The following is a 26,509-nucleotide window of genomic DNA, read 5'->3' as shown; positions in this document are numbered from 1 at the left end:
TGTTAATTCTTCCAATCCATGAACACGGTATATGTGGCAGATACTGGCCAGCAGTATCCATCCCTGCTGTGGATGCTTACCAAAACATGAGAAAAAAATACACAGAGACAACCGGGTCCTGTGGGGAAGGGACAGAACGGCCACTCTCTCTAGTGGAGAGTGCCTCAAGCCCCCGTCTCAGTCGGTTTCTATTAAGAATACATACTCAGTTTGTGGCTTCACAGTCTGCCAGAAAAGATCAAAAGGAATAAGTAACTTTCAAAGGTGCTGACAGAACTCCTGCTGGGATTGTGGGCAAAATTTGGGGTTTTATCACTACAGGACCTAAAAAGCTAGTCTCATTTCCCGCTTGTGCCTTCAAATTCTAATTCAATAGCATCCTCCAGCAAGCAGATCTCACAGGATTTTGCATATTCTATGTCCCAGGCCTCATTACCTTGGGGGTCCACTGAGTCTGGTCTGAGCTGCACCGTCCCTGCTATTTCCACAGGCCTGAGTCGAGCAGAGGAGACAAAGGCAGCCAGGAGACTTGGATTTCTCACATCTAAGAACAAGGACTCAGGCTTTGGCAAAGCCAAGGGGGCAGGGTTGATGTCCATCACCCCTTCATTTCCACAGCCCCGAGTCTCTTCCCTGAGGCCTTCTCCTGATCATGCCTGTCTTAGGAAATTCCCTCCATGGGAAATCTTACCCGTCATTGGCTAACTGATCAAGCATAGGAGGCCAGGCACAGAACAGGCAGCATTCATGCCAAGGAAATACATTTTGCCTCCTAAGTGGCTCCTGGTCCGGAGGTCTCTCACTCAGCCTAAGTCATGGGGGGTTACAGCTTCCTGAGACCAGGCAGGGCAGACCCCAACAGGTATACACTTCCATTTATTTGTGTCTTCCTTAATTTGTTTCTTCCATGCTGTGCAGTTCTATGAGTACAGGTCTTTCACCTCCTTGGTTAACTTTATTCCTAGGTACTTTATTTTTCTTGTTACCATATCAAAGGGGATTTTCTCCTGATTTCTGTTTCCAATATTTGATTATTGGTATACAAAAAGGCCTCTGGTGTATGAATATCACCTTTGTATACCGCTGTTTTGCCAAATTCACATATTAGATGGTGTAGTTTTCAATGGAGTCCATAGGATTTTACATGTACACCATGATGTCATCTGCAAACAATGACAATTTTCCATCCAGCTTTCTAATTTGGATGCCTTTTATTTCTTTTTGTTGTCTGACCACTGTGGCTAGGACTTCCAGTATTATGTTGAATAGAAGTGGTGACAGTGGACATCCTTGTCTTGTTATTGATATTTGTGAGAAAATTTTTAGTTTTTGCACCCGTTGAATAGGATGTTGGATGTAGGTCTTAGATGTGTTTTATGAATTTTCTTGCATGAGTAGATAAAGAAACTAAGATGGCTAAATTAGAGGATACAAGGAATGTAGACATACCAGTAACCTGTTCTGATATGGCATAAATTGAACACTTCTATTAACTATTACTCTATAAGTGTATATCCAAGTTGATGAAGTCATAACACTTTCTCTGTTGGTAATTGAATTATGTACTAAACTGACCTGCTCTCTCAATTGTATACTTCCTAAATTACAGAACACTTTGATGAACATCAAAATACTTGTTGCATAAGGTATAAATGATTCTGTTATCTTGAAGGATATGCTGTTGCATTCTGTTTCACATTTATTCTGTTCAGGTCACAACTTGTTTCTCTGATTGAAGATCCCTTTTCTCCCATCAGGCATGAAGATCACTTTGGTATTTGCACACATTTCTCTTTCAGTTAGAGTCTTTAGAAACATAATTATACTCTTGACATCTTAACTGCATGTTTTGTTAAACCTATCTTCTTATTTGTTCCTTCAATATTTGTAGTGTATTCTATATTTCTGTTTGGTTGATCTTCTTATCCACCCACCCCTTGAAAAGATAAAATGAACAACTAACACCTAGTGTAATCATTTCCAAAGTCAAGCGTGAGGATTCAGCTCCATATTAACCCTGCATGAATGTATAGTTGGCTTTCATATTTTCATTAATTGAGGATATGTCCCTTTGCTTTTTAGATTCTCCTGAAAAAATTTCCTCCTCAAAGGTAATAACTTTTATGTTTTTATATTGAGGTATTGCCAACAGATGATAGGAAATTAATATTACTTATTAATTACCTTGTTTCAAAACTCTTTTAGGTTGCTATTGAAGTGAAAGATCCTCTTTCTAAAAAAGCAGTCGGAACAACTTCAGCACAAACATCCAGGCCAGGTAAATTTTCTACCTGAATTTTACTCTGGAAAGGAGTACATAAAATATTTGACATGCTCATAGTGTTCTTATTCCTAATTTTTTTCTTTTGCAAGTTTAATGGTAGGTTCTAACATAAGTAATGTAGATGCCATTGTTGGGATTCAGGTTTGATGTTTACAGGAAAAAAAACAATATTTCTAAAATGTAAATGTTAAAGAAGATGTTTTTTTAGATACCATAATTTTCCCAGTTTAGAATTCCTATACTATTGGGGATTTCTATGTATTAATTTTTAGACTCTAAGATTTTTCTATAGTTTAAAATGTTTATTTGAATTTGCCTTTTACCTAGGGTAAAATGTAAGTTGCCAATATGTCATGTTTTAAAAGTGTATTTTGTTAATTGTGCTGTTACAATTGTCCCAATTTTATCCCCTTTGCTCCACTCAGCCCAATCTCCCCCATTCCCTTCAGCCATTCTTCCCTGAGTTGAAGCCCGTGGGGCATGAATATCAGTTCTCCAGCTATTTCACTTCCCATACCCTTCTTAACATTCCCTGTCTACTCACTACCTACCAATTTGTACTTGTTAATTCCTGCACCTTTCCTTTCATGCTTCTCCTTCCTCCCAACTGATAACCCTCCAAATGATTTCTATGGCTATGATTCTGTTTCTGTTCTGCTTGTTTGCTCAGTTAGTTTTTCAATGCCTTTGTTGATAGTTGTGAATTTATTACCACTGTGATGTTGATAAATTTTGATCCCATTTTTCTTAAAGTAGCCTTTTTAGCATTTCATAAAATAATGGCTTGGTGATGAGGAACTCCTTTAGCTTAACCTTGTCTGAGAGGCACTGTATCTGCCCTTCCATTCCAAATGACAGCTTTGCTGGGTAATGTAGGTTGTAGGTCCTTGCTTTCCATCACTTTGAATACTTCTTCCCAGTCCCTTCTGGCCTGCAAAGTTTCTTTTGAGACATCAGCTGACATCCTCAAGGCAACTCCTTTATAGGCAACTCTCTGTTATTCTCTTGCTGCTTTTAAGAATCTTGTGTATAGTTAACCTTTGGAATTGTAATTATGATGTACCTTGCTGTGATCCTCTTTGGGTTCATTTTGACAGGGATTCTGTGTGTTTCCTGGACTTGTATGTGTATTCCCTTCACCAAATTGAAAAAGTTTTTTTTCATTATATTTTCAAAGAAGTTTTCAATTCCTCCCTTTTTTTCTTTTCCTTCTGGCAGCCCTATGATTTGGGTGTTGTGAGGTTTGATGTTTTTGCAGAGGCTCCTTAGCCTATCAACGTTGTTTTGGATTTATATCTTTCTTCATGTATATACTTATTTTTTACTGGTGTACAAATACAGTTTTCTCCATTCCCCAACAAGCCTTGCCCTTGATACCCACCCCTCCCTCCCACCCTCAATCCTACTCCCCTTTGGCTTTGTCCATATGCCCTTTACACATATTCTTTCACAACACTTTCCCCTCTTTGTCACATTACGTCCATCCTCTCTCCCCTCCGGTTACTGTCAGTTTGTTTTTAAATTCAGTGACTCCGGTTATGTTTTGCTTAATTGTTTGTTTTGTTAGTTATGTTCCACTTATAGATGAGATCATATGGTATTTGTCTTCCACCACCTGGCTTACTTCACTTAGCATAATGCTATCTGTTTCCATCTGTGTTGTCAAGAAGGGTAGGAGTTCCTTCTTTTTTTCTGCTGGGAGGTAATTTTATTGTGTAAATGTACCACAGTTTGTTGACCCACTCATGTACTGATGGGCACCTAGGCTGCTTCCAGTGCTTGGCTATGGTAAATTGTGGTGCTATGAACATTGGGGTGCACAGATTCTTTTGAATTATTGTTTCCAAATTTTTAGGGTAAAATCCCAACAGTGGAATTGCTCTGTCAAATGGCAATTCCATTTTTAGTTTCTTGAGGAAATTCCATACTGTTTTCCACTGTGCCTTCACAAGTTTGCATTTCTACCAACAGTGCACTAGAGTTCCTTTTTCTACAAAACATCTCTGGCACTTACTCTTTTTGATTGATTTGTGATGGCCACTCTGACCTATGAGAAGTGAATCATATGGTGGATTCAATTTGCATTTCTCTAATGGCTCGTTTTGCTAAGCATACTTTCATGTCTCTGGGCCTTCTGTATGTCATCCTTGGAGAGGTGTCTGTTCAAGTCCTTTGCCCATTTCTTAATTGGATTGTTTTTCTTCCTGGTGTGGAGTTGTGTGAATTCTTTATGTATTTGGGAGACCAAACCATTCTCTGAGGTATCATTGTCAAATATATTTTCCCATAGAGTTGGTTCCCTTTTCATTTTCCTTATGTTTCTTTAGCCATGCAGCCATGCAGAAGCATTTAATTGTGATTAAGTCTCATTTGTCTATTCTCTCCTTTATGACCCTTGGTCTACAGGACATAATGGTGAGAATATTGCTGCAAAGAATATCTGAGGGTTTCCTGCCTATCTTCTCTTCTAGGACCTTTATGGTATCACAACTTATGTTTAAGTCTTTTATCCCCTTTGACTTTATTTCTGTGCATGGTGTAAGTTGGTGGTCAAATTTTATTTTTGTTTGCATGTAAGTGTCAAGATCTTCCAACACCATTTGCCAAAGAGGCTGTTTTTAATTCCATTTTATGCATCTGCCCAGTTTGTTGAATATTAATTGACCATAGAGACTTGAATTTATTTCTGGGCTCTCTACTCTGTTCCATTGATCTATGTGTTTGTTCTTATGCCAGTACCAGACTATTTTGAGTATCATGGCCTTGTAATACAGTTTGCGTTCAGGTATGGTGATCCCACCTACTTTGTTCTTCTTTCTATAAATTACTGCAGCTATTCAGGGTCATGGATGGCTCCATGTAAATTTTTGGAATGTTTCTCCTATATCTGTAAAATGTCATTGATAGTTCAATAGGGAATGTGTTGGATCTATAAATTGCTTTGGGTAGTATGGACATTTTGATGATGTTAATTCTTACAACAATGAACATGCTATATGCTCCCATTGCTATATGTTCATTGCTGGGCTCTCTGTTCTGTTCCACTGATCTATGTGTCTGTTTTCCTGCCGGTAGGACACTGCTTTTTGTACTGTGGCCATGTCACGGAGTTTGCTGTCAGGGATGGTGATCCCACCTACTTTTGCTTCTTTCCCAAAATTGCTGGCAGCTCTCCCTGGTCGTGCATGGTTCCGTGTAAATGTTTGAAATGTTCATTCTCCCTCTGTGAAACGTCATTGGTAGTTGCACAGGGAATGAGTGGAATCTGTGAATTGCTGGGAGACGTATGAACGTTTTGATGATGAGAATTCTTCCCGTCTAGGAAGATGCAGTATACTTCCACTAATTTGTGCCTTTCTTAATTTCTTTCTGCCACGTTGTGTACTTTTCTGAGTACAGGTCTTTCACCTCCTGGGTTAAGTTTCTTCCTGGGTACTTTATTTTCCCGTGGCTATATCCAACGGGTGTTTTTCCCTGGCTCTCACTTCTGATGTTTCATTGGTGGTGTAGAACAATGCCTTTGCTTTCTGCAGAGTGACTTTGAGTGCCACCGTTTTTGCGAAATTCACTTCCTAGGTGGAGTAGTTTTTCAGTGGGCTCTGTAGGATTTTCCATATTCACCATGATGTCATCTGGGAGCAATGACAGTTTCACTTCCAACATTCCAATTTGGAAGTGTCTCCTTTGTGTCTGTTGTCCGATCCCTGAGGCCAGGCCTTCCCGTCCCGCGTTGAAGAAAAGTGGTGGCGGTGGACATCCTTGTCTTACTCTTGGTCTCAGAGAGCAGGCTCCTAGTTTTCACCCCCATTGAGTAAGACGTTGGCTGTAGGTGTTAGAAGTGTTTTACGAACCTGCAGGCATGAGTAGATCAAGACACTAAGATGGCCGAAGTAGATGGTACAAGAAATGTAGGCATACCAGTAGCCTAAATGGGTATGGCAGAGATTGAATATTTCTATTAACCGGTACTCTGGACGTGTGTATCCGAGCTGATGGAGCCGTAACACATTGTCTGTTTATAATGGAATTATGGGTTAAACTGAGCTGCCCTCTCAATTGTGTCCTTCCCAAATTACAGAGCACTTGGATGAACATCTAAATACTTGTTGCCTGAGGTATAGATGGTTCTGGTGTTGTCTCGAAGGATATGCTGTTGCATTCTGTTTCACATTGATTCTCTTCCGGTCATGACGTGTTTCTCTCGTCCAGGATGACGTTTCTCCCGTCAGGCACGAAGATCTATTTGGTATATGCTCACATTGCTCTTTTAGTTAGAATGTTTAGGAACGTAATTATACTCTTGACATCACAGCCACACTGGTTTTGTTAGACCTCTGTTCTTGTTTGTTCCTTCGGTATTCGTAGCGTATTCTGTGTTTCTGTGCAGTTGACCTTCTTATCCATGCACAGCTAAAAAAAAAAAGAAAAAAGGGACAGCTAACACCTACTGTGATAATTTCCAAAGCCGGCCTTGAGCTCTCAGCTCCATACTATCCCTGAGGGAATGTATAGTTGCCTTCCGTATTTTCATATAATTGAGGATATGTCCGTTTGCTTTTCAGATTCTCCCGAGGATATTTCTCCCTCGAAGGTAAGAACTTTTATCTTTTTATACTGAGGTATCACCAACAGATTATAGGAAATGCATATGACTAATTGATCATGTTGTTTCAAAACTCTTTCAGGCTGCGGTGGAAGTGAAAGATCCTCTTCCTAAAAAAGCAGCCGGAAAGATTTCGGTACACAAATCCAGACCAGGTAAATTTTCTACCCGAAATTGAAGTCTGCAAAGGAGTACGTGAAAACATTTGACAAGCTCATGGTGCTCTTATTCCTAATGTCTTTCCTGTGCAAGTTGAATGGTAGGGTTTGACATAAGTAATGTAGATGACATTGTTGGGACTCAGGTTTGATATTCAGAGAAAAAATATCCCACCATTTCTAAGATGTAAACTTTAAATATGATGTTTTTACTTTTGTTTGGATACCGTAAAGTTCCCAGTTTAGAATCCCTACACGATTAGGGATGCCTCCATGTTAAATTTTGGACTCTGAGTTGTTTCTACGGTTTTAACATGTTTACTTGAATTTTCACTTTTACATAGGGAAAAATGTAAGTTGCCAATATGTCTTGTGTTTTAAAAATGTACATTATTGATTATGCCAGTGCAACGGTGCCCATTGTTTCCCCTTTGCTCCCCTCAACCCAGCCTCTGCCATTCCCTTCAGCCCTTCTCCCCTTAGTTGAAGTCCACGGGTCGTGAATACGAGATCTTCGGCTACTTCACTTCCTGTACCGTTCTCAACATTCCCTGTCTACTCAGTGTCTACCAGTTTGTACCTGTTAATTCCTGCACCTTCCCCCCACCCCCACCCCGCCCCATGCTTCCCCTTCCTCCTCCCAACTGATGACCCTCCAAATGATCTCCGTGGCTGTGATTCTGGTTTCCTTCTGCTTGTCTGCTTAGTTGGTGTTTCCATGCCTTTGTTGATAGTTGTGAATGTACTGCCACTGTGATGTTCATAGTGCGGATCCTCTTTTTCGTGATTGAGACCCTTTAGCATTTCACAAAATAATGGCTTGGTGATGGGAAACTCTCTTTAGCTTTATCTGGTCTCAGAGGCACTGTTCCTGCCCTCCCACTCCAAATGATAGCTTTGCTGGGTAGAGCAATGTAGGTCGGAGGTCCCTGCTTTCCATCACTTTGAATACTTCTTCCCAGCCCCTTCTGGCTTGCAAAGTTTCTTTTGAGAAATCGGCTGATGCTTTCAGGGCAATTCCTTTGTAGGCAACTAGAGAGTTGCCTTTGTCCTGCTGTTTTCAAGAGTCTCGTGTACCGTTAACCTTTGGCAGTTTAATTATGATGTGCCTTGCTGTGATCCTCTTTGGGTTCATTTTGACAGGGATTCTGTGTGTTTGCTGCACTTGCATGTGTATTCCCTTCACCAAATTGGGGAAGTTTTCTTTCATTATGTTTCCAAAGAGGTTTTCAATTCCTCCCTTTTTTCCTTCTCCTTCAGGCAGCCCTATGATTTGGGTGTTGGGAGGTTTGAGGGTTTTTCCAGAGGCTCCTCAGCCTATCAATGTGGTTTTGGATTTATTTCCTTCTTCATGTATATACGTAACTTTTTTATCGATGTGTGAATACGGTTTTGTCCGCTCCCCAATAAGCTTTGCCCCGTGCAACCCACCCCTACCTCCCATCCTGAATCCTACCTCCCTGTGGCTTTGTCCAGAGCCCCTGCGCTCGTGTTCTTTCACGAGGCTTTCGCTCCTTTCCCATGTTAAGTCCCTCCCCCCTCCCCTCCGGCAACTGTCATGTCCTTCCTAATTTCAGTGGCTCTGGTTTCATTTTGCTTGCTTGTGTGTGTGTGTGTGTGTGTGTGTGTGTGTGTGTGTGTGTGTAATTGGGTTCCACTTAGAGTGAGATCTCGTGGTGTTTGTCTTCCACCGCCTGGCTTGCTTCACTGACATTCTTGCTCTCTGCTTCCATCCATGTTTTCATGAAGGGTAGGAGCTCCTTCTTTGTTTCTGCTAGGAGGTATTTTTATTGTGTAAATGTACCACAGTCTATTGGTCCACTCATGTACTGCTGGTTATCTCAGTTGCTTCTAGCACTTGGCTATTGTAAATTGTGCTCCTATGAACCTTGGGGTGTACTTGTTCTTTAAATTAGTGATTGTGGATCCTTATGGAAAAATCCCAGCAGTGGAATTGCTCTGTCAAGTGGCAATTCCATTTGTAGTTTCTTGAGAAAATTCCATCATCTTTTCCACTGTAGCTGGACCAGTTTGCAATTCCAAGAATAGTGCACTATGTTTCCTTTTTTTCCACAACCTCATCAGCACTTACTCTTTGTTGATTTGTTCATGATGGCCACTCCGACCGGTGTGAAGTGGAATCATATGGTCGGTTTTATTTTCATCTCTTTTATGGCTCTCTTTACTGAGCGTCCCTTCATATGCCTGTGAGTCATCTGTATGTCCTTCTTGAAGAAGTTTCTATTCAAGTCCTTTTCCCATTTCTTAATTTGATTGTTTGTTTTTCCGGGGTGGATTTGTGTGAGTTTTTTATATATTTAAGAGACCAAACCCTTGTCTGAGGTATCATTTGCAAATATATTTTCCCATGCAGTTGGTTGCCTTTCATTTTGCTAATGTATTCTTTATCCATCCTGAAGCTTTTAATTGTGATGTAGTCCCATTCATCTATTCTCTCCTTTATGACCCTTGGTCTAGGGGACATTGTGTGAGAATATTTCTGTGTAGAATATCTGAGAGTTTCCTGCCTATCTTCTCCTCAAGGAATTTTATGGTATCATGACTTATGTTTATGTCTTTATGCATCCTGAATTTATTTTTGTGTATGGTGTAAGCTGGAGGTTGAGTTTCATGTTTGTTTGCAATTAGCTGTCCAGATTTCCCAAAACCTTTTGCTGAAGAGGCTGTTTTTATTCCCTTTTATGCTTCCGCCCCCTTTATGAAATATTAATTGGCCATACAGACATGGGTTTATTTTCTAGGTGCTCTATTATGTTCCATTGATCTATGTGTCTGTTCTCATGCCAGTACCAGACTGTTTTTGAGTATTGAGTCCTTATAATATGTTTTTTTTTGTCAGGTATGGTGATCCCACCTACTTTGTTCTTCTTTGTCAAAGTTGCTGCCACTATTTGGCATTGCGACTGGTTCCATGTAAATTTTGAAATGTTTGTCCTATTGTTGTGGAAAATCTACCCACATGCGGGGAGATAATGAAGCACAAACTTTATTACTCGAGCAGTGCTCAAGGGAGTCAATTCCCAAATCCTGAGCTGAAAAGGCTGGGTTAGGGGTCCTTTATATATACCAGTTACACAGGCAGAAAGGGAGGGGGACCAGCTGCTGAAAGCAAGCATTCAGAAACAGGGGCAAGGTTAGTGACCTTGAGATAACGTTACCTAGCAACCCCGCTAGCCAGCTCCTTACCTAAAAATAACTTTTGCTTAACTTTTGTCCTGACAAAACTTGAAAGTGTTACAGAGAGCAGTTTCTTTTCCTGCCACACTATATCTTGGAAATGTCATTGGCTGTTCAAAAGGGAATGCGTTGAATCTGGAAATTTCTTTGTGCAGTATGGACATATTGATGAAATTAATTATTCCCATCAATGAATATCCAATATACTTCCATTAATTTGTTCCTTTCTTAATTTCTTTCTGTTCTGTTGTGTAGTTTTCTGAGTATAGGTCTTTCACCTCCTTGGTTAAGTTTATTCCTAGGTACTTTATCTTTTTTATTGCTATGTCAAATGAGTTATTCCCCCTGGCTTTTGTTTCTGAAATTTCATGGTTGGCATACAAAAGTGCCTTTGCTTTCTGAATATGGACTTTGTATGCCTCCGTTTTGTGAAATTCACTTCTTAAATCGAGTAGCTTTTTTGTGGAGTCTATAGGATTTTCCATGTACAACATAATGTTATCTGCAAACAATGACAGTTTCCTTCCAGTGTTCTAATTTGGAAGCCTTTTATTTCTTTTTCTTGTGTGATCACTGTGGCTAGTACTTCCACTATTGTGTAGTGGTGACAGTGGACATACTTGTCTTGTTCATGATCTTCATGAGAAAGATTGTAGGCTTTGTCAGTTGAGTATGATGTTGGCTATAGGTCTTAGGTGTTCTTTTTTTTAATCTGCTTGCATGAGTAGATCCAGAAACTAAGGTGGCTAAAGTAGAGGATAGAAGAAATGTAAGCAGAGTAGTAGCACATGTGCTATGGGATAAGTGGAATATTTCTAATAACTATTACTCTATAAGAGTATATCCAAGCTGATGAAGTCATAACACATTCTCTGTTGACAAATGAATTATGTATTAAACTGACCTCTACTCAAGATCGTGTACTTCCCACATTACAGAACATTTAATGAACATGATAAGTACTTGTTACATAAGGTATAAATGATTCTGATGTTTGCATGAAGGATATACTGTTGCATCCTGTTTCACATTTATTCTTTCCAGGTCATGACTTGTTTCTCTGATTCAAGATCACTTTGCTCCCATCAGGAATTAGGGTCACTTTGGTGTATGCACCCATTTCTCTTTTAATTAGAATCTTTAAAAACATAATTATACTCTTGACATCTCAACTGCATGTTTTGTTAAATCTATATTCTTGTTTTTTCTTTCAGTATTTGTAGTGTGTTCTGTGTCTCAGTTTAATTGGTCTACTTATCAAACCACCCCATGGAAAAAAAATGAACAACTAACATCTAATGTAATCATATCGAAATCCAAGCATGAAGATTCAGCTCCATACTAACTCTGTATGAATGTTAACTTTCATATAACTGAGGATAATTCCTTTTGCTTTGTAGATTCCCCTGAAAGTTTTTCCTCCTCAAAGGTAATAAGTTTTATGTTTTTATATTGAGGGATTAAAAACAAATTAAATGAAATGTATATTATTTACTAATCTTTTTTTCTTTAATCTTATTCAGCATGCCATTAACAGGACAGATTGTGTTCCTCAAAAAGTAGTCGGAACGAATTCTGTTCACACCTCCAGATCAGGTAAATTTGGTACCGGAAATTTAAGTCTGGAAAGCAACACATGAAAATGTTTGAGTGCTCTGATTCTTCTAATCCCTAATTTCTTTCTTTTGCAATTTTAATGGTAGTTTATGAAATAAGTAGTGCAGATCCCACTGTTGGGACTCATGTTTGATGTTTACAGGAAAAAAAAACAAAAATTCTAAAATGTAATCTTCACATGAGGTGTTCTTACTTCTCTTTTGATATGGTAAAGTTCCCAGTTTAGCATCCCTACATTTATAAGGGATTCTTAGATGTTTAATTTTTTAGACTCTTAGGTTTTTCTACTGTTGGAACATGTTTCTTTGAATTTTGACTTTTACCTAGGTAAAAGTTACCAACTGAGGTCGGTAACATGTTGTGTTTTTTAAAATATATTTTATTGATTATGCTATTACATTTGTCCCAATTTTATCCCCTTTGCTCCCCTCAACCCAATCTCCCCCATACCCTACAGACATTCTCCCCTTAGTTGCAGTCCACAGGTCATGAATATAAGTTCTTCGGCTACTTCACTTCCTGTACTGTTCTTAACATTGCCCTGTTTACTGAGTACCTACCAATTTGTACTTGTTACTTCCTGCACCTTTCCCACCATGCTTCCCCTTCCTCCTGCCAACTGATAACCCTCCAAATGATCTCCAGAGGTATGATTCTGTTTCTGTTCTGCTTGTTTGCTTAGCTGGTTTTTCGATCCCATTGTTGATAGTGGTGAATTTATTGCCACTATGTTGTTCGTACTTCTGATCCTGTTTTTCATAAATGCATCATCCCTTTATCATTTCATAAAATAATGGCTTGGCGATGGAGAAATTCTTTAGCTTTATCTTGTCTGAGGGGCATTGTATGGGCCCTTCCATTTCATATGATAGCATTGCTGGATAGAGTAGTCTAGATCATAGGTCCTTGCTTTCCATCTCTTTGAATAATTCTCCCCAATTTATTCTAGCCTGCAAAGTTATTTTGAGAAATCAGCTATTTTCAGGGGAATGCCTTTGCAGCTAACTCTCTGCATTTCTCTTGTGGATTTTAATAATTATGTGTATCATTAACTTTTGGCATTTTAATTATGATGTACCTTGCTGTGATCCTCTTTGAGTCAATTTTGATACATGTACTGGGTGCTTCCTGGATTGTATCTGTGTTCCCTTCACCAAATTGGGGAAGTTTTCTTTCATTATATTTTCAAGGAAGTTTTCAAATCCTCCCTTTTTTTCTTCTCCTTTGGCAGCCCGATGATTTGGGTGTAGGTAGGTTTGAGGTTTTTCCAGAGGCTCCTTAGCCTATCAATATTGTTTTGGATTTATTTTCCTTTTTGATGTATATCCTTAATATTTGTTGAATTTCGAATACAATTTTCTCCATTTCCCAACAACTGTTACTCACCCTATCCACTCCTACCTCCCACTTTCAATCCTACCCCCCTGTGGCTTTGTCCATAGGTCCGTTATATATGTTCTTTTATGACCCTTTCACTTCTTTGCCAAGTTATATCTTTCCTCCCTCCCTTCTGGTTACTGTTGGTTTGTTTTTAATTTCAGTGACTCTGTTGTATTTTGCTTGTTTGTTTGGTGTGTTTTTTAGGTTGCACTTATAGGTGGGATCATGTGGTATTTGTCTTCCACCACCTTGCTTACTTCACTTAGCATAATGCTCTCTGGTTCCATCTGTGTTTTCATGATGGGTAGGAGCTCCTTCTTTCTGTCTGCTGGGAGATATTTTTATTGTGTAAATGTACCACAGTTTATTGATCCATGCATACACTGATGGGCACCCAGGCTGCTTCCATCACTTGGCTACGGTAAATTGTGCTTCTATGAATATTGGGATGTACGAGTTCTTTTGAATTACTGTTTGCAGATTCTTAAGGTAAAATCCCAGCTGTGGAATTGCTCTGTCAAATGGCAATTCCCTTTTTAGATTCAGGAAATTCCATCCTGTTTTCCACTGTGGCTTCACCAGTTTGCAATTCCATCAACAGTGCACTATGTTTCCCTTTTTTCCACAACCTCACCAGCACTTACTCTTTGTTGATTTGTTTATGATGGTCACTCTGACTGGTGTGAAGTGGAATTGTATGGTCATTTTGATTTTTATCTCTCTGATGTCTTGTTTTGCTGTGATTCTTTTCATATGTCTGTGAGCCCTCTGTATGATCTCCTTGGAGAAGTTTCTGTTCAGGTCATTTGCCCACTTCTTAATCTGATTGGTTGTCTTCCCAGTGTGGATTTGTGTGAGTTCTTTATATATTTGGAAGACCAAACCCTTGTCCAAGGTACATTGGCAAATATATTTTTCATACAGGTGGTCCCCTTTTCATTTTGGTTATTATGCTTTAGCCATGCAGAAACATTTCATTGTGATGAGGTCCCACTTGTCTATTCTCTTCTTTATGACCCTTTTCTAGGGGACATAATGGTGAGAATATTTCTGTGTGGAATATCTGAGAGTTTCCTGCCTATCTTCTCCTCTAGGACTTTTATGGTATCATGACTTATGTTTAAGTCTTTTATCAATCTTGAGTTTATTTTTGTGTTTGCTGTAATATGATGGTTGAGTTTCATTTTTGTTTGCAATTAGCTGTCCAGATTTCCCAAAACCTTTTGCTGAAGAGGCTGTTTTTATTCCCTTTTATGCTTCTGCCCCCTTCATTGAATAGTAATTGGCCATAGAGACTTGGGTTTATTTTCTGGGCCCTCTATTATGTTCCATTGATCTATGTGTCTGTTCTTATATCAGTACCAGACTGTTTTGAGTACTGTGGCCTTGTAATATAGTTTGCTTCAGGTACGGTGATCCCACCTACTATCTTTTTCTTTCTCAAAATTGCTGCAGCTTTTTGGGGTCGTTGATGGTTCCATATAAATTTTTGAAATGTTTCCTCTATATCTGTGAAATATGCCTTTGGTATTTTAAAAGGTATTGTGTTGAATCTATAAATAGCTTTGGATGATATGGACATTTTGTTGATGATAATTCTTCCCATCAATGAACATGCAATACACCTTCATTTACTTCTGGCTTTCTTAATTTACTCTTTCCATGTTGTGTAATTTTCTGAGTATAGGTCTTTCACCTCCTTGGTTAAGCTTATTGCTAAGTACTTTATTTTTCTTGTTGCTATATCAAATGGGTTTTTCCCCTGGCTTTTGTTTCTGATATGTTATTGTTAGGTAGAAAAATGCATTTGCTTTCTGAATATTGACTTTGAGTGCCACTGTTTTGCAAAATTCACTTATTAGGTTGAGTAGTTTTTTGATGCAGGCTATAGGATTTTTCTACATACACCATGATGTCATGTGTGAACAATGACAGTTTTACTTCCAGTTTTTCAATTTGGATGTGTCTCATTTCTTTTTGTTGTCTGATCCCTATGGCCAGGACTTCCAGTACTTTTTTGAATAGAAGTGGTCACAGTGAACATCCTTGTCTTATTCTTGGTCTTTGAGGGAAAGCTCTTAGTTTTTGCCCCCATTGGGTATGATGTTAGCTGTAGGTCTTAGATGTGTTTTATGAACCTGCTTGCATGAGTAGATCATGAAACTCAGATGGCTAAAGTAGATGATACAAGAAATGTAGGCATATCAGTAGTCTATAGTGGTATGGCATAAATTGAATATTTCTATTCACTATTACTCTATAAGTGTATATCCAAGCTGGTAAAGTCATAACACATTCTCTGTTGATAAATGAATTATGTATCAAACTAACTTGTCCTCACAAAGTGTACTTCCTAAATTACAGAACACTTTGATGAACATCTAAATACTTGTTGCATAAGGTATAAATGATTCTGATGTTATCTTGAAGGGTATGCTGTTGCATTCTGCTTCACATTTATTCTGTCAGGGTCATGACTTGTTTCTCTGATTGAAGATCCCTTTTCTCGCATCAGGAATGAAGATCACTTTGATATATGCACACATTTCTCTTTCAGTTAGAGTCTTTAGAAACATAATTATACTCTTGGCATCTCAACTATATGTTTTGTTAAACCTATATTCTTGTTTGTTCCTTCAGATACATTTGTAGTGTATTCTATATTTCTGTTTGGTTGATCTTCTTATCCACCCACCCCTTGAAAAGAAAAAATGGACAACTAGAACCTAATGTAATCATTTCCAAAGCCAAGCATGAGGACGCAGCTCAATACTGTCCCTGCATGAATGTATAGTTGGCTTTCATATTTTCATATAATTGAGGATATATCACTTTGCCTTTTAGATTCTCATGAAAAAATTTCTTCCTCAAAGGTAATAACTTTTATGTTTTATATTGAGGTATTACCAACAGATTATGGGAAATGTATATTATTTATTAATCATCTTGTTTCAAAACTCTTTCAGAGTGTGGTTGAAGTGAAAGATCCTCTTCCTAAAAAAGCAGTTGGAACGACTTTGGTGCAAACATCCAGATCAGGTAAATTTTCTACCTGAAATTTAACTCTGGAAAGGTATACATGAAAATATTTGACATGCTCATAGTCTTCTTATTCCTATTTTTTTCTTTTGGAAGATTAATGATAGGTTTTGACAGAAGTAATGTAGACCCTATTGTTGTGATTCATGTTTGATATTTACAGGAGAAAAAGCAAGATTTCTAAAATGGAAACTCTAAATAAGATGTTTTTATTTTCATTTTGATACCATCATGTTCTCTGTTTAGAATCCCTGCACTTATTAGGGATTCCTAGAAGTTAATCTTTAGACTTTAAGTTTTTTCTACTGTTTTAAAATGCTTTTTTGAGTTTTTTATATTTTTCTACTGTTTTAAAATGCTGTTTTGATTTTTTTTTGTACTTTTACCTAGGGTAAAACTGATGTTGCTAACATGTTGTGTTTTTTTGAAATGGATTTAATTGATTATGCTATTATGATTATTTCAATTTTTCTCCTTTGCTCCCCTTAACCCTGCCTACCCCATTCCCTTCAGCCATTGTCCCCTTAGTTTGTGTTTGTGGGTTCTGAATATAAGTTCTTGGCTACTTCACTTCCTATACTTTTCTTAACATTTCCCTGTCTACTGTGTACCTACCAATTTGTACTTTTTAATTGCTGTACCTTTTTTCCCATGCTTCCCCTTCCTCCTACCAACTGATAACCCTCCAAATGATCTCTATAACTATGATTCTGTTTCTGTTCTGCTTCTTTGTTTAGTTTGATTTTTTGATTCCCTTGTTGATAGTTGTGAATTTATTGCCACTTTAATGTTCATAGTTTTGATCCTCTTTTTCTTAAATAAGTCCCTTTAGCATTTCATACAATAATGGCTTGGTCATGTGGAACTCCTCTACATTTGTGTAGTCTGTGAGGCAGTTTATCCTCCCTTCCTTTCGAAATGATGGCTTTGCTGGGTAGAATAATCTAGGTTGTAGGTCCTTGCTTTCCATTACTTTCAGTACTTCTTCCCATTCCCTTATGACATCCAAAGTTTCTTTTCAGAAATCAGCTGACATTCTCATGGGAACTCCTTTGTAGGATACTCTCTTATTTTCTCTTGCTACTTTTAAGATTCTTTTGTATTGTTGAACTTTGGCATTTTAATTATGATGTGTCTTGGTGTGATCCTCTGTGGGTAGTTTTTGATTGGAGCTCTGTGTGCTTCCTTGACTTGTACATGTATTCCCTTCACCAAATTGGGGAAGTTTTCTTTCATTATTTTTTCAAAGAAGTTTTCAATTTCTTGCTTTTCTTTTTCTTCTTCTGGCACCCTTATGATTTGGATGTTGGTGGGTTGAAGTTTTTCCAGGTTCTCCTTAGCCTATCTTTTTTTTTTTTTTGGTTCCTTTTTTATTCTTGCTGTTGTGTTTGATAGTTTTTTTTTCTTCCTCATGTTCCAAATCATTGATTTGATTCTCAGCTTCATGCTCTCCAGTGTTGGTTCAGTAAATTTTTTTTTCACTTAGTGTAAACTTCCTTTCTGCTTGGGTCACTTTTATACTGTTGGGGTACACAATGCATTCCTTGAGCATCATTATAACCAGTGTTTTGAACTCTGTATCTGATAGATTGCTTATCTCTCTTTTGTTTAGATATTTTTCTGGAGTTTTGTTCTGTTCTTCTACTTGGGTCACATTTCTTTGTCTTTTTATTTTGGCATCCTTTCTGTGTTTGTTTCTATGTATTGGGTAGAGCTGCTTTGACTCCCTGTCTTAGTAGCATGGCCTATTGTAGCAAAGTGCAATCCACTGTTTGTGGTTGATTCCTCCGGGTATGGCTGTTCCTAGGGTGGGCCAAGCTGCTCTGCAAAGCTGGCTTTCATTAGCACTGTTTCCAGGTGTGTGTCAGCAAATATCCTAAGTCACCACAGTATCTGCCTCTGCCTGCTAGCCTGCTGTCCATCTTAATTTAGTCGCAGAGCCAACTATTTCTGGTATGGCTTCTGGTGAAAACCAGGGGCTGTAATTCCTGGATCTCCCATGGTAGGTGCCATTCAGACTTCAGGGAAGATGGTGGGTGTATTCCCCCTCCCAAGATGCTAGTCTGGATCTGCCCAGGAGTATTTCCAGGTACTCAGCACAGCAGAGCACCTAGTAGGCTCCCACAGCCCATATTTTGGGTCTGCTGGATGCCTGGTCAGTGTTTCTGTGTCTCTCCCATGAGGGTGAAGCATCAGTATGTTTCCGCAGAAAGTATGTGGATTGGCTGTGTCCTACAGCCAGTCTCTGACACCGGGGTCTGTTTATGTTGTTGCCTTCTCAGTAAGGGTTGAGATGCAGGATAGTAGAAAAGAAAGAAAAAAAAAATGAAAGAAAGCTTCAAAACAGATGAAAACTGAAAAAAGAACAATAAAAGGTGCAGGGTGTAGAGAACAGGATTTCAGAGGGTCTGGTGAGCACAATTCCAGATGGTGATGCGGAGGGTGGGAGGAGTGGTATCCCACAGGGTAAGGTAGTTGATTTTACACTGGGAGGGGATAGCTTTTCTCAAGAAAAATGGCTGCTATGTAGCCCAGGTATATCCTGGCTCCGAAAATCCAACAGCCACTCCCTCACTTCTCTCCCTAGTGCCTCCCAGTGCACACACACTCACGTGAGTCCAGTCTATGCCACCTTCCCTTCCCTGGGTCCCAAGGTTGCTAGTTGCAAGCACAAAAAATGCTCTTTACCCTTTTAAGGAAAAAAACAGGTGGTGGGTTTATCTCCAGCAGTTTTCATCTCTTCCCACCAGAGAGAGCCCCTGTGGCCTTTCATTGCTGCATGCCACATGGTGGCCTGATGTAAGCCCTGGTTCTCTGTGCTTGGGGGCCTTGTCTGTGGTCCTGGCTTCACTCTTCTGAGGGAAAAGCTCCCACAGGCACCCTCCTGCCTCAGACCACTGCTGGTGTGTGCAGGGGCAGCCCCTTTAAGATGTCCCTACTTTTCCTACTGGTCTGGGGTGGTTTTATGGCTGTCCTTGGTTAAAAGTCTCTTTTTCTGGTAGCCTTCGGTCTAACTTGGGTGACTGTTCTCCTCTTTAATTTCATTTCCAATCTGGTTCTGGGAGACTGTGCATAATATATTCTCCTGCTCTGCCACTGTCCTACCAAATCTTATTGTTTTTTCTTTCTAAAAAAAAAAATCCTCTCTGGTCACCAAATCTCTTTCCCATAGTGCTAGGATTTGAATGCCACAATACAAAATGACTCATGTTTTTGTTCATTAACTGTCTGTGGATTTCTTCGAATGAAGTCCATGCTACAGCCATGGATATCGGTGTTCTGCAAAACTGACCTGGATCCAAGTCTCCAGGAGGACCATAGGAGGAGCTCTCTACCCATCCCAATGGCCTACACAGCCGGGCACCACCTTCCTTGTTTTGTTTCTTATTGCTTTATTCATTAGTGTTGGGTGAATGGATATGTGAATGAAAATTTGAGATGTTTCTGTTCCTTGAACTTTGTGACATGTAATATTTCTTAAATGCTTTGTTGAAGTTTTCAATAATTAGAAGTATCTCTTAAGTAAATATTCAGCTAAAGATTAAGCTTAATTTAAACTCTCAATTGATAAAATGTATTTTCCACTTTTATAAAGATTATAGCTTTTAACTATTTTAAGTAGTTACTTTTAACTTATATACATATTTGTCAGCAAAACTAGACTTAGAAGTGGCATCAGGGGAAGAGGAAGAAAGGTTTGATGGAAGTAAAAATAACCACCCACAGGAATGTAAAATTTAACTTTAAATTTCTAGCACAATATTGTTTTCTATGTTTTAAAAATGCAACATAGTCTAAATAAAGTTACCTTTCAAGGCAGGCTTTTAGAGTCAATAGATTATAACTGAAGATTTAATTTTTATAAAATTTTAACTAGTTATGAGACTTAATTATTGTTAGAATCTATAGTAACTTATAGCTAAACTTTATCCTTGTACTTGAGGGGAAAAATCCCAAATATTGTTTGCTTCTTTCATTTTAATAACTTCCTTACATCATAAAGAAGGTAGCATCACATACCAACTCATATCATTAAATAGTTAAAATTATGAACAATGTAACAATGATGGGCCATTGAGTTGGAGTCATGTGAAAAGAGTAATCATGGTCAGTGGTTCAAAATTTGCAGTGTTGTATCAATACTCACTAATGCCAAGGTTAAGGCTTAATGCTGCCTTGTGATCTCTATGTAATTGAATTCAGGGTCTACATAGAGGGAGAGAAAGAGGTCATAAAATCATTTCAACTGCCAATTAAGAGTATCACATCTTCCCAAATTGAACCATTTGCTGTTAGGGTACAAAAAATAACTTTCTAATTTATTTCATTTCAATGTAGAAAATCAGTAAATATTATTAAATTTTTATCCACTCTCATAGGTGAATATTAGCATAAATTAGAATGGAATGAACCAAATAACTACATCAATGCATACACAATCATAGTACATTATATGAGTTTTAATTTAAGAATTCACTTTTCTTTTTAATTGATATTAATGATTTTGGCCCATAATAATGTAAAGTTTGCCTCTTTTCCAGTTACTATTCCTTTAAAAAATCTTTATTTTTTCATTTTATTTTAAATTACAGTTTACATTCATTATTATTTTGTATTGGTTTCAGGTGTACAGCAGAGTGGTTAGATTGCCATATACTTTATAAAGTATTTCCCTGAATATTTCCAGTACCCACCTGGCCACATACATAGTTATTACAATATTATTGACTATATTCCATATGCTGTACTTTGCATCCCCATTACTATTTTGTAAGTAACAATGAATACTTCTTAATTTCTTTACCTTTTTCACCCATTCTCCCAACCCTCTCCCTTCTGCCAACCATCAGTCTGTTCTCTGTATCTATGAGTTTGTTTTTCTTGTGTTTGTGTGTTTATTTTGTTCGTTAAGTTTCACATAAAAGTGAAATCATAGGTGTTTGTCTTTCTCTGAATTATTTCACTTAACATAATACCCTCTAGATCCATCACTGCTATTGCAAATGGTAAGATTTCACTTTTTTAAATGGATGAGTAGTATTTCATTGTATGTATGTACCACTGCTTTTTTTTTAGCCACTCATTTATTGAGGGGCACTTGGGTTGCTTCCATAGCTTGGTTATTGTAAATAACACTGAAGCGAACATAGGGGTGTGTATATATTCTTCAAATGAATGTTTTGGCTTTCTTCAGATATGTACCCAGAAGTAGAACCACAGGTCATGAGGCCTATCCATTTTTATATATATTTGAGGACACTTCATACTGTTTTTCACAGTGACTTCACCAATCTGCATTGTTACCAAGAGTACATGAACATTCCCTTTTTTCAAATTCTCACCAGCACTTGTCATTTGTGGATTTATTGAATATAGCCATTATAGTAGGTGAGAGATGGCATCTGATTGTCGTTTTAATTTGCATTTCTCTGATACTTAATGACATTAAGCATCTTTTCATATGTCTATTGTCCAATTATATGTCTTCTTTGGAGAATTGTCTGTTCAGATCCTCTGCTCATTTTTTTATGATCCAACTAATTGGATTGTTTATTTTTTTGGTGTTAGGTAGGATGAGTTATTTATAAATTTTGGATTAACCCCTTATCAGATGTATAATTAGTGAATATGTTCTCTCATCCTATAGGTTCTCCTTTCATTCTGTTGACAGTTTATTTTGCTGTGCAAATGCTTTTTAGTTTGATGTAGTCCAATTTTTCCTTTGTTTCCCTTGCTCAAGGAGATATATGGGCAAAATTATTGCTACATGAGATGCCTGAGATTTTGCTGCCTATATTTTCTTCTAGGACTTCTATGGTTTTGTGACTTACATTTATGAATTTTTAGTTTATTCTTGTGTGTGATGTGAGTTGGTGGTCAAGTTTAATTTTTTCCCATGTACTTGTCGAATTTTCCCAATACCATCTGTTAAACAGACTGTCTTTACTCCACTGTAACTCTTGCCTCCATTGTCAAATATTAATTGACTGTAAAGGTGTGGGTTGATTTCTAGGCCTCTGTTCTATTCCACTGATACATGTGTGTGTTCTTATGTCAGTACCAGGCTGGTTTAATTACAATGACCTTGTAGTACAGTTTGATATTATGTATTATGAAGCTTCAAACTTCATTTTTCTTAATATTGCTGTAGCTATTTGTGGTCTTACTCGGTTTCATATAAATTTCTTGGAATATTTGTTGTAGTTCTATAAAATATGCCATTGGTTTTTTAATAGGAATTGTGTTAAATCTATAGATTGCTTTGGATAGGAAGGACATTTTAATGATGGTAACTCTTCTTGTCTATGAACACAGTATATGCTTCCACTTATTTATATCTTTCTCAGTTTATTTCCTTAATGTCCTGTAGTTTTCCAACTACAGATCTTTTATCTGCTTGGTTAAGTTTATACCTAGGTACCTTTATTTTTGTTGCAGTAGTAAATGGAATTGTATTCTTAGTTTCTCTTTCTGATAGTCCATTATTGGTATATAAAAATGTCACAGATTTCTGAATATTAATTTTGTATCCTGCTAATTTTCCAAATCATTGTAGTAGTTTCTGGGTGGAGTCTTTAGTGTTCTATATGTACAATATGATGTCTGCAAATAATGACAGTTTTACTTCCTCCTTTTCAATTTGGATGACTGTAATTCCTTCTTCTTTTCTAATTTATGTGCCTAGGACTTCCAGTACTATGTTGAATAAGAGTGGTGAAAGCAGACATCCCTGTCTTGTTTCTGATTTTATGTTTCTGCCCATTGAGCATGATGTTGGCTATAGATTTTTCATATTTGACCTTTATTATATTGGGGTATGATCCCTCTATTCCCACTTTGCTACAAGTTTTTATCATCAATGGGTGTTGGATTTTATCAAAGGCTTTTTCTGCATCCATTATGTGATCACGAGATTTTTATCTCTCATTTTATTTATGTGATGTATCACGTTTATGGATTTGCAAGTATTGTACCAACTTTGCATCCTGGGAATAAGTCCCCTTTGATCATGATGTATGATCTTTCTAATATATTGCTACATCCAATTTGCTAATATTTTGTCAAGAACTTTAGCATCTATGTTCATCAAAAATATTGCCTTATAATTTTCTTTCTTTGTGGTGTCTTTATCTGGTTTTTAAATGACTATATTGCTGGCCTCACAAAAGAGCTTGCAAGTATTCCCTCTTCTGAATTTTTTTGGAAAAGTTTGAGAAAAGTAGGTGTTAGTTCTTTGGATGTTTAGTAAAATTTACTTGAGAAGCCATCCAGTTCAGGACATTTGTTTGCTGGGAGTTTTTTGATTACTGCTTCAATTTCATTGGTTTTCACCACTCTATTCAGGTTTTCTGATTTTTGCTGACTGAATTTTGGAAAATTGTATATTTCTAGAAATTTATCCATTTTACCCATATGTTCTAATTTCTTGGTATATGGTTGTTCATAGTGTTTTCTTACAATTCTTTGTATTTCCGTGATGTCATTTGTTACTTTTCCTTTTCTGTTTCTGATTTTACTTATTTGGGTCTTCTCTCTTTTTTTCTTAGAGTGTCTGGTTGAGGGATTGTCAATCTTATTTATGCTTTTAAAGAAATAACTCTTGGTTTTATTAATCTTTTGTTATTGGTTTAGTCACAGTGTCATTTGTTTCAACTCAGAGGTTTATTATTTCCTTCCTTCTACTAATTCTGGGCTTTTTTGTTCATTATTTTTTGTAGTTCTTTTAGGTGTGGGTATAGGGTTAGATTTTTTTTTGAGATTTTTCTTGATTTCTGAGGAGCCCTATAATGATGTGAATGTTTCTCCTTGGACTGCTTTTGCTGTGACCCATATATTTTGGGTGGTTGTATGTTTATTTAAATTTATTTTCAGGTAATTTTTTAATTTCTTCCTCGATCTCCTTGTTAACCCATTCATTGTTTAACAACATACTGTAGCTTCCATGTGTTTGAATGTCTTATGTCTTTTATTGTAGTTGATTTCTACTTTCATGCTTTTGTGATTTGAGAAAACTCTTGATATAATTTCAGTCTTCTTGAATTTAAGATTATTTCGTGTCCTAACATCTGATCTGTCTCTGAGAATGTGCCATGTGTACTTGAGAATGTGTATTCTGCTGCTTTCGGCTTAAATGTTATGAAGCTATCAATTAAATGCATCTGATTTAGTGTGTCATTTAGTCATTTAAGGTTGCTGTTTCCCTGTTGATTTTTTTTGTCTGGTAGATTTGTCCATTGATGACAGTGGGTTGTTAAAATCTCCTACAATAGCTATATTGCTGTCGATCACTTCCTTAAAGTTCACCAAAATTTTCTTATATATTAAGATGGTCCTATATTGGGTGCATATATATGTTTTCAAGAGGTATATACAGTTGTTGGATCTATCCCTTTAGTATTATATAGTGATCTTTGTTTCTTGTTATGGCCTTTGTTTTGAAGTCTATTTTGTCATATGTAAGTATCAATACCTCAGCTTTTTTTCTCTATTTTCATGGAATATTTTTTTCATACACCTTCACTTTCAACTTGTGTAAATCTTGTTCTGATGTGGGTCTCTTGTTGACAGTATATATATGAGTCATGTTGTCTTATATTAAGCTACCCTATGTCTTTTGATTAGAGAATTTAATTCATTTACATTTAAGGTTATTATTGAGATAGATATTTATTTATTGCCACTTTTTTCTTATATCTATGTTCCGCTCCCTCTATTTCTTCTTCTTAAAGTAGTCCCTTTAGCATTTTTTGCAATACTGGTTTGTTGGTTATGAACTCTTTTAGCCTTTTCATTTTTTTTTGGCCTGGGAAACTCTTTGTTTTGTATTCAATGCTAAATGATAGCCTTGCTGGTTAGACTAGTTTTGGTTGCAGGTCATTGCTTTTCATCATTTTGAATACTTCATACCAATCCCTTTGGTCCTGAAATGTTTCTGTTGAAAAAATCAGCTGACTACCTTATAGGAATTCCCTTGTAGGCAACAAACTGCCTCTCTGTTGCTGAAATAAAGATTTTCTCTGTCTTTAACATTTGCCATTTCAATTATGATGTGTCTTGGTGTGGGTGTATTTGAATTCCTCTTTGTTAGGACTGCCTTGCTTCCTGAACTTGTGTGACTTTTTCCTTCACCAGATTAGGGAAGTTTAATGCCATTATTTCTTCAAACAGGTCCTCTGTCTCTTGCTCACTCTGTTCCCCTTCTGGCACCCCCATGATGTGGACGTTGTTGCACTTCATTTTATCCCAGAGGTTATTTAGAGCCTCCTCATATTTTTAAATTCTCCTTTCTTTCTGATGCTCTGCTTGGGTGCTTACTGTTATCTTGTTCTCTAATTCACTGATTTGATTCTCTGCTTCATCTAACTTGCTGTTGATTCCTTCTAGTGTATTCTTCACTTCAGCTATTGTATTCTTGATTTCTGATTGGTTCTTGTTTGTGGTTTCTATGCCCTTTTTACTATCTCTTGGTTTAAGTTGTCACTGATATCATCCATTGCTCCCCTAAGATCCTTGAGAATCCTTATAACCATTGTTTTCAACCTTACATGTAGTATTTTATTGCTTCCATTTTATCCAATTTATTTTTTTTTCTTGGGTTTTCTCTTGTTCTTTTGTTTGGAGCATTTTTCTTTGTATCTCCTTTTTTTTTTTTCATCCTTGTGCATTAGGCAGATCTACTATGACTCCCAAACTTGCTATGATGATTTTATGATTAAATTGTCTTATTGGGCTCAGTGGCACAATCTTCCAGATCACTTGAGTTCTGAGCTCCAGGAATGTTTCCTGTGTGTTATGTGCACTCACTGTTGTAGCTGAGTCTTGAATGCTGTTGGCCCTTTTCTGGGTAAGTTATACCTTCAGCCTGGGAGACTATAACAGTAAACTTCAAATCATTGTGTATGAGGTGCTGTGCAGGGGCTGCCCCCCAAGGCGGGGCTGCTCCCAGCAGAATCTGGCACCTGCTGGAAGCCCTCTTTGGGTGTGCTGCTTGTGTGGCTAGTTGGATTGAGCTCTGGTTTGGTCTGAAGCCCACCTCTGGTTTTGTTGATTCTGGGTCTGCTTGGGTGGTGTTAAAGTACATGTCACTGCCAGACGTTTTGTGAAACTGGTTTGGAGCTACTTGTCTGTAGCTAAAACAGTGTTCAGTGTTTATGCCTCCATCTACTAGATCTGAGTTTGTGTGGGAGGGGCCAATCTGTGTAAAAGGGTCGGCTTCCTTCAGCTTATAGC

General features: G+C 37.6%; 1 protein-coding gene across 1 annotated transcript in view; it reads left to right on the top strand.

Annotated features, from left to right (window-relative positions):
• The window catches only part of LOC123831075 (ankyrin repeat domain-containing protein 26-like), a 154,168-nt gene that overhangs the window by 64,872 nt on the left and 62,787 nt on the right, over positions 1–26,509 (top strand). Inside the window, 3 exon segments of the mRNA XM_045857710.1 lie at positions 2,206–2,278; positions 6,847–6,875; positions 6,970–7,023. Coding sequence (XP_045713666.1) covers positions 2,206–2,278; positions 6,847–6,875; positions 6,970–7,023 — 156 coding nt within the window.

This window comes from Phyllostomus hastatus, unplaced genomic scaffold, assembly GCF_019186645.2.
Source record: "Phyllostomus hastatus isolate PE091 unplaced genomic scaffold, TTU_PhHast_1.1 phas_scaffold_1674, whole genome shotgun sequence".
Taxonomy (NCBI): domain Eukaryota; kingdom Metazoa; phylum Chordata; class Mammalia; order Chiroptera; family Phyllostomidae; genus Phyllostomus; species Phyllostomus hastatus.
This window is presented reverse-complemented; position numbering and strand designations above follow the sequence as displayed.